The sequence below is a fragment of the Alosa pseudoharengus genome, unplaced genomic scaffold (genome assembly GCF_046254945.1).
Source record: "Alosa pseudoharengus isolate Yale_2024_CS ecotype anadromous, Long Island Sound unplaced genomic scaffold, YU_APseudo_1.1 YU_APseudo_1.1_scf_23, whole genome shotgun sequence".
NCBI lineage: Eukaryota > Metazoa > Chordata > Actinopteri > Clupeiformes > Clupeidae > Alosa > Alosa pseudoharengus.
Window position 1 is genome coordinate 17,490,456 of NW_027468685.1, and position 15,558 is coordinate 17,506,013.

At 41.4% G+C, this 15,558-nt stretch overlaps 1 protein-coding gene across 1 annotated transcript; it reads right to left on the reverse strand.

Annotated features, from left to right (window-relative positions):
* Nucleotides 1–2,944: 2,944 nt before the first annotated feature.
* Nucleotides 2,945–14,883, reverse strand: fndc5b (fibronectin type III domain containing 5b). Its single transcript, XM_076300970.1, has 5 exons — nucleotides 14,814–14,883; nucleotides 10,330–10,445; nucleotides 9,708–9,906; nucleotides 4,022–4,111; nucleotides 2,945–3,084 (listed from the first exon to the last, which is right to left on the reverse strand). Exons 1-5 carry the CDS (start codon nucleotides 14,881–14,883, stop codon nucleotides 2,945–2,947), a joined length of 615 nt encoding a protein of 204 aa, XP_076157085.1.
* Between the last annotated feature and the right edge of the window lie 675 nt (nucleotides 14,884–15,558).

The window sequence follows — 15,558 nt, forward strand, 5'->3', positions numbered from 1 at the left end:
AGTGACCACATTTATTGATGTCACAATGCCTATCTTCACACCTAAATAAGTTTACCTCTAATCTACCTTGATCAGAGATCACATCTTTCAATGGCATGCCAGGGGCTATAGAAAATATTAGAAATTGCTATCAATAAGAAAAAAAAAATGTTGTAACTTCATATTAATGATATTTGAAGTATAATGTTATCTAGATAGTCATGGTTTTACTTTATAGGCCACTTCCTCATTCCCAAATTTTTTTTGAAATACGGCTGAAAGCAGTGATGATGGGGTAGTTGTCAGGGCAACTGGATGTCATGTGATGGGTGTACCTGTAAGTGCTCACATTATATCAAATTACCAAAGATTGGCCAAGTTATGAGTTTCATGTTTTATATCAAATGACTGAAGATTGGCTACAGAGTTCACTCCCTGTGTGTTAGTAATGTCGACACTTAGAAATCAACCATCTATCTCATAATTTTTGTCAGACGTTTTCTGACGATCTTCTATGCCAAATTTAGTATGGTTGAAATTGCTCTTGAAAAAGGCTTTGAACAGGGCTACATCCATGAGTTCAATAGTATCTCATTTTTGACGAGTTACATGCATAAACATGCCTCCCACTCTGACCCATTGGTGGTGCTAGAGGTGCACCCATGAAACTTGTTGAAAAGACTCATGCTAGAGGTGCAACCACGAAACTTGTTGACAAGACAATCTGTGTGCTAAATTTCAAAACATTACCATACAGTTCTTCAGGCCTCCAGAAGCCTTAGCCCGAAGAAGTTAAGAAGGAATAACAATAAGAATGTTGTAATGCCAATTGCGATTTTGGTATAATTTGCAACAAAAAACATCTTGTAGATCGTCAATGAATACAGCGAACCCAAATGCAAACACATATAGCCTATTAGTTCATATACAACTCAATACAGCCCCTGAATAGACAGGATGTGTCACACACCAGTGGATTACTCTCCCCACACACTGCTTTGCTCTGATCTTCCACAGCTCTTCATTACAGACGACTTTACTCTTTTCTTCCAGTCTAGTCAGCTCTAGCCCTCACAAGGGTGATTGATGAGTATGCCTGCCCCGCTGACTGCTCTGATAAACTCTGAATATCCTGAGCCTTTCCCTTGTTCCTGCTGCGAACGCCACTGAATGAAAATACCTCTCAGGAGACCGGTGAGCTCAGCAGAACTTCCATTGACTCGCTTGTCACCACAGGTTGACAGAAAGCCAACAGTCTCGGCCTCAAACTGCTCATAAAGGGATGCGATCTAAAATAGCTCAAAGCCAGACAGAATAGCAGAAACGAAACGATAGTAGTACCAACACCATGACGAATAATGAGGACCAACATTCAGTCTAAATATTGTACAGTAAATGTGCTCATTTTAGACAGCAACCTTACTTGAGATACACAAGTGACTAAATAGATACTCTGCGAGTTATATGAATGTGTCGTGTATATGTGACCTGTCCTTGTTGGTCCGAACAATGCAGCCCCATTTACACAGGCTGAGAGCTGACACGGTGCTCGTGACTCTTGTTGTTGTTGTTGTTGTTGTTGTTTGTTGTGTCTCTGGACAGTGCTTGAGTGCCCTGAGAGCTAGAGGGTGTTTAGGGAGGGGATCCCACTGCACCAATAAACAAAGGTGCTTGAGGATCCATGGGGAAAATAGTTGGGGGAGGAGGAGGGTAAGTAAAGGGTACAGCAACCAAGATAATTTTGGTTGATGGTAAAAAAGGAGATGGTTGAAAGGGAGACATAAATAGAAAACAGGGACAAGTAAAGGATCAGTAGACTGAGCTAGGTAGATAGATAAATGGAATGTATATATTTATCATCAGTCGTGGCTTCAGCAGTATTAGTCTGGCCAGAGCTCTAATCCTGTTCTCGGACTGATAAGGGTAAAAAGCAGAAAGGGGACAGAACAACAAATCTTTTTCTTGCTTTTTTTGTCCCCCCTTCTCTCCTCCCCTCTCCTCTCCTCTCCTCTCCTCATTCCACTCCTTAGTAAAAGTACCTTTCTAGTTCCTCCAAAGCCCACCTCTATCAGAGGATGGCCCATTCCTCAGCCTTATCTCCCTGGTGAGGCTGGCTGGCTAGCTTGTGCGAGAGGGAGCTGCTGCTGCTGCTGCTGTTTCGGGTTGCCAAGGTTTTTCCGATTCCTTAACGTGCTCCTGCAGTGCCTGTCACTCGTCACCGCCGGGCGGCCATTACAGATCGACCCACCCAACCTCCAGCATGACATCCCTTAGACCACTTGACCACCCGTCTTGTGTAGGTCTCCAAGTCCTTGTGAGTCCCAAGTGTCACTCGTTTCCGCTGTGCTTACATGGTATAGAGACTGAATAGAAAAGCACCAAAGGGGGGTCTGTTTTGATCTTCTAAGGGCGTCTCGAAGGAGTCTTTAAGATGAAGCGGGGAAGTCTGTCATAAGATGGGGTGGTGATGTCATTTCATGGCTTTCTAACATGTCAAGGTTCTGTGGAGGGCAAGAACAGGAATAATCCGGTCCGGTTAACTTTTAATGCTCTCACAACTGAGCAGCCTTAGTATTATGTAATCTAATGAAATAATTAAGGATTTATAAAGGCTACTCTATTCATATTGCATGCCGGCTTTTACCATTTTTTATTAATTATTAGAGCACTGCCATTTTCAATAACTTACAACAAGCACTTATGTATATATTCAAGCAGCTGCTAGATTTACATTTATTTGCCTAGTGCATTTTCTTACTTTTCATAAGATTATTTACACTGATGTTGCACATACAGTATAGTCTCATTTGTCTGTTCCTTCAGATACGGTGTTGAACCGTGTGAATTCAAATCTCTGTGTACAATAAGACATGTGACGTGATTTGTATGTGTTGTGATCAGAGGATACACCATGGTTACCTTTCCTGAGGCTGATGCCTGTTATTGCCGGGAAAGGGGGGCTGTATTAGACCTTGCTGCGCAGTAGTCCCCCTGTTGGGTGCTCTGGGGTACTGCACTCCGACGAGTTCTTGGCTTTGTCCTTGTTGTTGTTGGGCTCATTGTCTTTGATGATGTCATACTGACGGCAGAAGAGAGCAATCACACCTGGAAGAGATGGGGAAGGGTGGAGAGGGGTGGGGGTGAAGGAGTATGAAGGAATTTAATACCGTATGTGAGAGAGGTCGTAAACTGAGAGAAAGCAAGAAGGGCCAGGTGAATTAGGTATCTCGGTATTGGGCCATAGTTTTGCTATGACCTGAAGTCACCTGAACTGAACCGTGCTATGTGAAACACTCACATCCGATCTCACATGCACAGGCTTGATGGGGTCTGCTGTGAAGGGAGTTTGGCCCTTGTGGCCCAATTAGACCAAAGCAGCTCACACTTCTCCTTCAAAGTGTGAGACGCTAATTCGCTTTGTAGTGCGATCAGTTGAGAATTCTCGAAGCCCTTGGGAGGTTTGGTTCTACTGTATGTTACATGGCTTAGCAGCATTGGATTCAGAGCTGCGTGTAGAAACATCATGCATATTGGATGCTTTCCTGAATATTGCATTGAGTAGATCCTGCAGGGTTTATTTTACGGTGTTTGTGATATTCCATAATAACTCTATTTTCACTAGTCACACAGAGAGTAGGATTTATATGAGCTTGTTTAATCATTTTAGGCATAGCAATATAAAAACATCAGCTTGCTTTATAAAATAAATCATAGTGGCAGCTATAAACAATACAAAAGGTGGTGGCACCATGAAATATCTTTGAAATATTAATCTTTAAATTAGATTTTAGCACATGAAATATGCAAGTGGTCGCAGAAAACACTAAATTTTTCTAGAGGCCATACACAGTAGTCAGATCTTTTATCACATATCAACACTGCTCAGAATGATGTTTATTTAATTGGAGCAAACAAAAAAACTAAAAATGTCCACAGTACCGTTGAGATGGTCCTAGGTGTGCGAGTGCTTGTAGTAGATGCACTTCAGCTTGTGGCCTGATTGAGCTGGATGGGATTGGAGATGACCTCTTGGGTGCCTTACCTGCCCACATAACCAGCACGACGACGATGATGATGAGCTCTCCAGCTCTCAGCTGAGCTGCCTGGTCCACCTCCTCCATCGTCACCTCATCTGTGGGTGAGACAGGAAGATGGTCGGAGGCATGCACGCACACGTCACATGCAAGATGTACTAACACATATTTATTGAAACAAGTGAAAATACTCTAACATACTACAAAGAAATATCTTGCTAGAAATAAACAACAACCATATATAGCCCTGATTTAAGATTAATTCATGTTACATAGATTTCACTTCTTCCAGTAAACACACACACACACACACACACACACACATACACACATATACATACACACAGAAAAAGAGACACATTTAGCCCAGAAATATAAGAATGCAATAAACCAGAAAACTTTATGGAGACTGGAAATAGACAAGGATGTGCTCTCAGACAAATGCACACGCTAGGGCCATTTGTGATTCCTACTACTGAATGAAAACGGGAACAAAAACAGTTTTTAAAAGCCTTTATAAATCTATTGTAGACGCTTTTGTGAATCCTTTCTGAGACGAGCTATAATGGATTTCCATTGCTCTATTCTGTTAAATGCAGACTGAGGAAGTTGTGGCTTTACCGACAGCCCCTCCTATGCTGGGGGCAAAAAGTTTGGATGAGAATATAAATCTAAACTACATCAAACACTTCAATGATCTGAAAAGATATAAAATGACTTGGCCCTAAAGTCTCTGATTTATTTTAGATTAGGCCAGATTATTTTTCCTAATTCAACATATCTTCACATATCCAAACGCATTCTATTTATAACATCAATTGTGGAAGCTATTGTGAATCCTTTCTTACACAAGTGATAATACATTTTTATTGCTGTCTTCAGTTTATTCAGACTCAGATGGTTGCGGGTTGGCCGATAGCCATTTCTATGGCGGAGGCAAAATGTTCCTTTGAGAATGTAAAACATTTTTATTTCATTTTTAAAGTAACTGATTGGTGTCTTGTCAACCTCTGGGAACAGCACAGCATTTATATATATTGAAAAAGATGAAAGGCTTTGAGTTATTCAGAATTATTGCTATTGAATTATTAGATGGGATAAAATTGGATTAGAATTTAAATGTTAACTATGCAATCTGAAAAAAATTATATTTTCATTAAAATGACTTCATTGCAGGCCCTGGAGTCTCAGTGATTTATTTTAGATTATGCCAGATTATTTTTACTAGTTCAGTATGTCCTCACCCATCCTATTTGTAGTTTTTGAGTACTTTTTGAGTGTTTATATCAGTAAAATAGCGTACTTTTTGAGTGCATGCAGTGCAACATGCCTTCGGATGTCCTCCTTCAATGGGGTTTAAACCATAAGCACACATACCGTACAAGCATAATTTGTGAACTAATGAGGAAAGGGTTCGTTAAGTCATACACTCATACATCATTACACAAACACACATGGTCACAGATGCACTAAACACATATAAAACACTGGCAGGGACACCCTCACTAAAGAAATCACATACTGGTAATCATATACACAGACAAAATCACTCTGTAGTAGTCGCCCAGCTTCCACTTTGAACAAAACTGGCCTTCAATTTCTACTTGAACAACTAGATTTTTTATTTAAACACGCTGCAGCATCGTTAGAGTGTTTCAGATTCCTCCTCTCAGCTCGATGGGTTTAATCTAACCATCAGAAGTGCTGTGGTACGCTCCCATGAGCAGGTCTGTAGGCTACCGGTTTTCAGTTGCTCGTGATTCATGTAATGATCTTCCTCCACTGTTTCTCATCCTCCTCGGCGAGACTGCCCTGGCCCGCGAGAGCACTCTCCAGATACATCACAGCCCAGGCTGTCGATGGCTGCGGCACTTGCCATACTGCTAATATCATGGCTTTCTGAGTCTCTGTCTGATCCAGCTGAGGGATGCAGGCAGTCGAGAAAGGAGGGGGAGTCTTGTTTCAGAGCTACTCTTTTTTTTTGGAGTGTGTATCTCTCTTTCTCAGGCCCCTGATTTCTTTATTTTATTTCACTTTGCTCCATTGCAGATGGAAAAAGGAAGTCTGTGGAGGCATACCCACACCCCCTATTTTTTCACTCTCTCTTTCTCTCTTAGTTTCCCCTGATATGCCAGAGGGGCATATCACAGCTTCAGTAATGTTGGAAGCTAAAGAGTGCAGCCTTACACCAGTAAGAGAGGTAGATGCATGTTTTCGTTTAGACAGATCTGAAGGAGAAGACCGTGTGCATGAACGTCCTCTGGAACAGAAAAGACAGCTCAGGTGTCTACACATGCTACAACAGTCAAGAAACTGAGCATTAGGTGTGCGTTGCCACATCAGAGAAATCAAAGAGGGCTCTGTGGCAGCCGTCAAAAGTCACTGCGACTCGAGCGAACAGACCCATATTTTTCCCTCCATCACGCCTCAGATTTTTTTCACTAGCTCCCAAACAAACGGAGGCAGACACCTCTCTCCTCCCACATCAAACCAAGGTGTTTTCGCCCCGCTTTCTTAGTTCTCTCTACAGGACCTCGAAGGATAAAGCCCAGCGTGGTGCCAAATCACCACAAGCTGGGCAGAGAGGTAAACTGTCCGTGTTCATTAGCCTCAGCTCCACCACTGTGCCATTAAGTGGAGCGTTATGGTGCCCGCTCGATTGCAGCCAGACCTTAAAGGAGAAATCCGATTTTTACATGGATCTTGATCGCTAGACATCGCCGAGTACTGTCGATAGGGGAAAAAAATGATCAGAATCGGTGCTACCGAACTGGAGTAGCTGCAGCTAATCGGCCGGATTTCTCCTGTAATGACCGATGATAAGCAAGTTACCTCAGAATCAGTGAGATGTGATTGACGGCTGATGTGTGCCAGACACTTTCGGTCACACAGTCACAAACAAGTTTTAAAGGAGTCAGACAGAAGTGCTTTAAAACGGCCAACCAACTTGTTTAATGTTGTGATCAACATTGATCATAATTGGCATCCTCTCCGAATGTTTGTTTGGTAAGAAATAAGCCTTTACAGTACGTTGTTAAAAAGTCTTCAGAGTTTGTACTTTTTTGTACTTTTGACGTGTTATGTAGGAAAAACATACTGGCTTTTGTCTCATCCACACTGCAAATCATTAATGGTCGAGTAGGCTCCAGTGTTGGAGTTCTTTTAAGAGGTGACTCATTCTGCAGCATGTCATCTAAAAGCACTACGGGCTGGCGCTACAGACCTCTGAGTTTCGCGTTAACACAGTCCCTTTTGCCAGACTTAATCTGTCTCAGTTTTGCACTAACAGCTCAGCCAGCCCAGGCTCTGTTTCAAAGCACTGCCACTCAGGCAAAATTCCAGAATTGAATTGAAACTGGCTCTTAAATTCCAATTAAATTCTTGAATTTCTCTTGCATTTCAATTGAGGTAGCAAACAGGAAGCAGAATTGCAATTCGAATTGTGCACAACCCTGCTGCCACTGCTCCAGGACATTTGCTCTTCAAATACATCAAATGACACTAATAAAAGTGTAAAAGCCTTTTTCATTGATGTGTTTGTTAGAGACTGTTCACGTGTCACTGTGTAATATGCATTTCTTACACAGTGAAGTGACATTTAGTGTAGTGTAGTTGTAACATCTGTGCTCTTTTCTAATTGTTTTTTGTACTACATACAGAAGTAGATAGAGTGAAAGAAAAAGTCAGTTGGCATAAAAAGCATTTGGTGATAGTGTGAGAAAGATTCATTAGAGGTATGTGAAGTGTTCTGTGTAACTTTTTCCCCTTAAAATAGTAGGATTTGGTGTAGATCATGTTGGTAAAAAAGGATTTCATAACTCTTTTTGGTATGAAATTAGCATCGGGCAGTGTAGTGGCCTTTTACATAAAGCATGTATTAAATGGAGGACTGGACACTGGCTTGGGGACATAAAATGGCTCCTGTAAAAGCCCCCTTCCCTTGCTGATGATCCTGTGCTCTATTACTCTCCCCTGCCAGAAGTTTGTGGGAAGAAATGGGTCAGTGAATAGATTATGAAACATGAAATTGGAAATATTATGAGGTCCAGATAAGAAGGCCAAGGCTGCAAATGGGAAATTAATGGGGGAAAGATGTACAAAAGTGAGCAATTGTTGTTTAAAATGATAGCTCAGACAGCAGGGTTTTTTTTTTTCTTTTTCCGAAGGGCCACTTTGCAATGGTTGTGCAACGGCTTCTCCAATTGTCCAGATGGAAAAATGATTCTGTGTGTGCCGAGTGGGGATGTCTGTTAGGGTCTGTTCTTTGCTGTAACCTATTTATGTAGCAGCTGCTTTGTCAGTGCCTGTCCATTTGTCATGACTGTTAGAGGAATAAAGAGGTTGATTAAAGTAGGGGACAATCGTGTTTGGCCAGTAATTGTGGTCAGTGTTGAAAGGTGGATGAAGCACAGAAAAAGACACTTATCATTTTAAAAATAAGTTATGTAATGTGTTACATCATTGCCTTTGCTGCTGTTGTTGCCACTTGTGTTTTTACTTTGCTTCACACACTCACAGTTCTCACACAGAGCTGGCCTCCATTAGCTTGGTTAAAATCACACATTCACTTCGTGAATAGAGTCTGGGGACTCACAATTGGGAAACGTTTCTAACACCTACTTTGCCTAAACTTTACAAACTGACAATAAACAGCATTATTCCACTGCTTGGTTGAATTTCTCATTGTCCTACGTAATTTAGAACGACCATTAACCATATGTTGTTTGCACACCTATGAAGTAGATCCATTTTTTGGCCGTATCACACTTGTATATTAATTCACTGAACTCGTGAAGTTTAAATGAACTGTCACGTTGCATCCGAGCTGTAAAATGCAGACGTTCAGAACATGGCAACATTGTAGCATTATGACGGAGGTGGCTTTTAGTTAGATGGATGACAGCAGGCTAAGTAAAATAGCGATGTTTCAAAGCTAAAGTTAATCAGAATCTTGGGATACGCCCGCTTGACAACGGGAGAGATAGAACTAACGACTGGCCTTTGGCCGTAGCAACCATCCATTTAAAACTAGTAACGGGAGTTTGTCCTGCAAGTTCAGAAATTAGTTGATATGTGTTGGAAGAAATTAGTTCTACAAACGAGAGTTTTAGCGATTAAAACGTTTAAATTGTAACAGGAAATGAACACAACGCAAGTGGCAACAGTGGAATAAGCGGGATAATGGACTCCACGGTGGTCTGTTCACAGAAATTAATGCACTCCGCTTCGCGTCGGGGCCGTTTTACAACCTTGACCGTGCATTAATTTCTGTGAACAGACCACCGTGTCGTCCATTATCCCTTACTCAGCAGCCAAGAAACAATGTATGTAGGCCTACCTTTGCTGTAAATACATTTACACATTCTTCCGATTATTTGCCATTTTTGATGTTTATGTCGCCATTTTTGATGTCGATTTAGAAACTAAAGTGCCATTCCCTCTCGTGATTGGCCTGACCTTTTTGGGGTCTGATGGAAGCATTAGTGAATTATAGTGTTCCAGACTAGTATCTCCCTGAAAGGAGATCTAGGTGGGTGCGGCCATTCTCTTGTATCTCAGGCAGGTGTAAACACATACAGCAGTACTTTCACGGACTCAGTGACACAAATGTTGGAAATGTTGGACACACACAAATGTTGGCGTATGCACATTTTGGAGTATACAGAATCATACAGAGCTGAAAGCAAGACTCACCTGGGCTTTTGGAGGCCAGTTTCTCCGATTCCTTGGGCGTGCGGAACAGCACGGTCTCACTGGGTGGGCTGGTCCCGCTCATGCTGATGGACTGCACGTGGACGATGTACTCGGTGTCCTCCTCCAGATCCCACAGAGCACACGAGCGAGTGGTGGTGTTGACTTCCTGGATGAAGCGGAGCATGCGCATGTCCTTCTTCTGTGGAAACACCATAGTGGAGAGAAGTGAGAGCGTGGTTGACACACACACACACACACACAAACACACATACACACATACACACGCACACACACAAATGCACATACACACACACACACAACCACACACACACACACACACACACACACACACACACAAATACACACACACAAATACACACATACACTGTAGATGTGTTTGCGCACTGACAAACACAACTGGACACATACACAGTTGGAACTGCATACATTTTTTATTTGTGTTGCCTTTAGTTTTTAGAGCCTTTAGTTCTTGCAATATGGTTTTGTGGCTTTAACATCTTCCCAGGCTTTACACACACACAAACATACATTCACATGCACAGACACGCCCACGCATGCATGCACACACACACACACACACACACACACACACATACAATACCTGCTGGGTGATGGCAAACCCAATAACAGGGTCCCCTTCAAAGATGTCCCATTTCACCAAAGCCGAGTTCACACCCTTAAACTCGATGGTCACATTGAGTGGGGCGGACAGGGTGTCTGGAGAAAAGGGTAACGGTCAGAGCAGAAGCTGTCAAAGCCGTTCATCTTCTCATGTCCTTGATTTGAGTTTTTTTGTTTTGTTTCCTTTTTGCCGACTGCAGCAGAGCAACTGAACAAAATTGCTGAGAGGAAAAGTGGTTTTAATAGTGTGATGAAGCTAAGGTGAAAAGGTTGTTTCTTCTCTGCTTTTTCTTGTCCTCTTGGGCTTTACTTCTCACTCTTGCTCTCTCTCTGTCTCTACCACTCTCTCTGCATGTCTTTCTACATTATGTGGTGTTGAGTTCTACCGTCTGGTTCAGTGAGTCAAAGCTTTAATTTGTTGCTCCCTTTGCTTTCTAAAAACTCACAATCAATACCTCTATTGCATTTTACCATTTCTTACTTGTGTGGGAGTACAGGCAAGGTTATTATTAGGGGTAGCCACCATGTCTGATGGATCCTGCAACTAAGAAAATTGCTATTGTGTATAAACGAGATTGCACTGAGGCCTATTACAGCTCCTGTGGTAAACTAAATCTTTATCGTGGAGCACATTATAACGTCTGGAACAAGGTAGTGTTATATGGAAAAAAAATGGAAGAAACAGTAAAACATGCTCATCTCTCTGTCTGCTAGGAGGACATCTTTGGACCCAGACTAGTGACCTGAATCTACTAAAGTAAGCATTTGTTTTGTGCACGGTCTTAATAACAGCTCTTTGGAACACATCCACTAAGCCAATTAGGGAAGGATGTGGAGGTGTGGAGTTTTCAGTAATTATTTGTGTGCCTTTGTTTAGCTGCTTGCAAGCATTCAGTTTTTGCATACAACCTGAGAGAGGGAATAGTTTTGAATGTGTGCCCACAGAAACAGTGCCAAGTAGTTTCATCTGCAGTTCCCTATTGCTGAATCGGAAGTATCTCAGCAGGGTTCATGTGGGATATTTTTGGGAAAATGATTCCTATATCTCCATTATAGCACCTCATTGTTCGAATTTGCATGTCTCTTACACGTCTGCAGTGCATTACAAGGGTAAACTCAGAAAGGCATCATCACATACACACACACACACACACACACACACACACACACACACACACACACACACACACACACACACACACACATACACACACACACACTGACACACACACACACACACACACAGACACAGACACACAAGGGACTGGGATGTCTTGCATGGTGCACAGAAGCACCTTAGAGAAGAATTAGTCTGCCCAAAGACAATTGCATATTGATTAACCCATGGGCCAATGTCTCAAACCGAGGCCTCTCCAAGTCCAGTCAATGCTTTACCGGTACTGAATAATCCTGCTTTCACAAAAGCCTGAGTGCAGTGCAGAAGAGAATGAAAACAATATGGCCTCCATTACATGTGTGTGGAAAAGGAGCAGACTTTGTTACAACAATTTTTAAAGGTTTTACTTAATATTTTCAGTTCAATGAGAAAGCTGTATCAGCAACTTTTCTTGCTAATTAACCTTTCATTTCTTGTGATGTTTCCAAAAATCAGTGTTATCATCTCAACAGTGTTCACAAATTCTTATCGATTTTCACTCCTAATTTCACTCCTAACCATACTGACATTTCTCACTCCCCACTAATGGCACTAGTGGCTATAATAGTGAATGTATTCCCAAACTATTTAATCAAACCAAGTGAAGCACTCGCCAAAGACAAATTAAACTAAGTGTCTCCCCAGTCATTGTTCATGTGTGTCTAATCACAAACAATCAGAAAGTGTAGAGGAGGAGTGGAGCAGCAGACAGATGCAATCACAGAACACACACAACTGTAGTAGGAAAAAAAGTCATAGAATTACAATACCCTAACACAATCAGTTAACAGTTCTTTATGACTACCCCTTCAACATGACACTCACATTTTTACTTAAGGTGATAATTAACTGTTTGGACGTTTGTTATTTCAGTGTTTTGACCCTGAATGTTCACTTGTCTGACGTAAATGTAAAAAATACCCATTCAACATCTGTCACTGTGAATTATGAGGAGTTTGTATATTTTAATTCAGATCGAGATATCCTCATTATACTGTTTTTTTTACTATTATTATTATTATTATTTTATGAGTTGTCAGAGGAACACAGTGAAATTCCTTGCACTGGAGGACAACATAAAAGATCTGGACACATTTTACAGCAAATTTTAATGTAATTTGAGCAAGCGTTTGAAGCTGACTGTTACGAGGTGCTCATTTTTTTTGTGTGGGTTCATGAATAATCGGAATATCAATTATCATTACCAGTAGTGTTACTTTTTGAATGTCCTAGTTTTGACTGTTACATATAACTTAACTTACATGAGTGCGTGATATGACTCACTTTACAAATCAATTCATTGTTCATAATGCTTTACTTTATTAAATTTGCTCGTAAAACAACAATATTGCCTTATAAAATATATGCAAATGCACCATTGATTACATAACATTAAAATGTATAGCTTATAGATGATGGTTTTGAATATGATATTGACAATAGCTAGCTTTATTTGTGTATGTCATACTCTTTATTAATGAAAATATAACAATTAATGTATGCAGTCAACATAATTACAGTTCCATATTTTGAGTACTTTTATAACTGGAGCAGTTTGGTGTGTCTTGTGTCACGAACCATGGTTATCCACATGGCCACAGACACTATACAGTAACTCAGTTATCCCATTGCTGTTATGCCAAAGTCATACAAGATATAGGTCCATTTCCACATGAATAAGAACATCCCCAAATGCTGACTTGTCGTCAGTGTTGCAGTATTTATAGGACTGTGGAATGCCTCTCATACATACAGTACATACTGTACATAGCCTAAAGTCATAACAACGCCTGTGAGGAGGTGGTGAGTCTTGGTGAGGCTGACGCATCCTGTGCTTGCCTGGTCGTCTGTTTTCCTTGCTGTATCTTAGGAGCACTACTGTATATTACTACCTAACTGGGTTATTCCCCAATTAAGAGGAAATATGCACGTAGGCCTGCACTTCTATGTCCCTGTGCAGTGTTGATGATCTGTGTCTGTCCCCAGACTGCACAGAGTTGTCTGTCTCAAAGGATATTTCCACTAGAGTGTTATGAAACACCACGGTGGAAAGGAACGACACAGTGCTTGGGGACAAGATGTAAGTGTTTCAGCCTGATGTAAAGCTTGTGCTGTTGTTATTGTTCTTGGTGTTAGATGTGAGAGAGAGAGTTATCCACAAAGAGAAGAACTTACATAATCAACTGCTGTACACTTCTCTCAACAAAAGTACCCTGAACACATTTTACTCGTATGTTACTTTTTCTAACCCTGAAATTATTGAATCACTACTGAACACACATGTGGTACAGTAAGCTTGATGGTCAGCCAGTGAACAGCTTACTCTGCAAACAACACCACAATAACAGTGATGGATTGAACCACACTTCCTAATGTTTGGATGTTTCCATTTGTATCAGTACAGCAAATTACATGCCATCCTGTTTAGATCCATGTCAAGATACCTGGAATATAACATTCTTTAGGTGTGATCTATAACACTTCATAGTGTGTGAACATTTACTGCCTCTTCAATCCTCTTATCGTCAGTGTGTTTTTTGAAAAAAAAATAATAAATAAACAAAAAAAAACAATGTGTTTCTAAAAATGTTGCCTAGACATCTGTATCAGCAATTCGGGCCTGCTATCCGTCTTGTTCCTTACTGGCCATTACAGATATGATTTTAAAGAAGGCCTTTGTGATATTGTAGGCCTAGTTTTAAAACTGATTGAATTATTATATTCTGGATGATACCCACGTATTCAACATGCTGTGAAGTCACAGAGTCGATATAGTTAGGTTGTTCTCTTGTTTTGGTTATACACTTGCCATATGCTTAACACTTTACCCTGGGCTCATGGTCAACTGTATAAAATTGGGGCGCACATCCGAGGGTGGTGTGTCATCCGAATTGATTTGGATCATTGCACGTTATAGCCTATTCCAAAAGTACTATATCCAACACATGGCAGACATAATATTATGCTAAACTTGTGCACAATTATGTACCGTGCATGGCAGGGATAACCACTGTTGCTTTGTAGTGAAGCTGAACAGGTAGCGTGATCATTTTGAACTATCCGCATTTACGCACACAATAATACTCGACTGGTTTTTATCAACGGTGGCTGTTTGTTTTAACCGCAAAATACAGACATTGATGATGATTCATAAAGCCAGCACATGCATTCTTAACATATCATCCACTATTTTCGATGAAACGGTGGTTGACGCCACAGAAGCTGTGGGAAAGCCCATGTCGAATGAAATATTAACAGGTAGCCTATTACATAAATGGGCATAAAAACACAAGTAAATGCAAACTTACCGGCATCAACTGATGACACAGAAAGATAGCCAAGAAACAATAACGCAGCGTTGAACCCGTTTTCCTCCATCCTTCAAATAAATCTTTACATTCTGTTCGGAGGACGTTGAATCCCATTTACTCTTGGTTGTGTGAACAGCTAGATCGCCGTGTATTTGTAAAACATTCACGACTGTCTAATGCTGCCTTGCTCTTGGCGTTGGCTATCCCCTTGCAGGAACGGTGTCAGGTCTAAACTCCGTAGTTGCCGCAGAAACGCGACATCGGGGGTCTGGGTTGCCTACAGGACCTGGGACAGCGCATCCAGCTCTGCATTCAAGACGCGCGTACAGCATTCTACGCACCTCTGCTTTTTTGCAGGGAAGCGAGCCTCGCTCATCAGCGTCGACGTTGATAATTGCTGACGGATCGCTTTAGTTTGTGCCTTACAGTAGCAAACAAGCTGTTGTGCTTAATGCCGCGTCCATCAGTTGTGCCAAAGTGTATTTCTGTGGCACTCGAGTTTACTGGAGTGCTGCAGAATAGGACGTGCAGTCACCGTCAGACCTCCTAAATCCAGCCCATTCATTGTCTCCTCACTCCCCTCCCGCCGGTCTCCCTACCCTTGTATTGCCTTTTTAGGTGAATAGTCAGCATTAATTATATTACTGCAGATGGGGACTTCCCACCTCCTGCTTTACTCATGCCAAATGGTAAAGGACATAGGGTCTTAAGATATTGCACTAATCTGATTGAATCCAGTCAT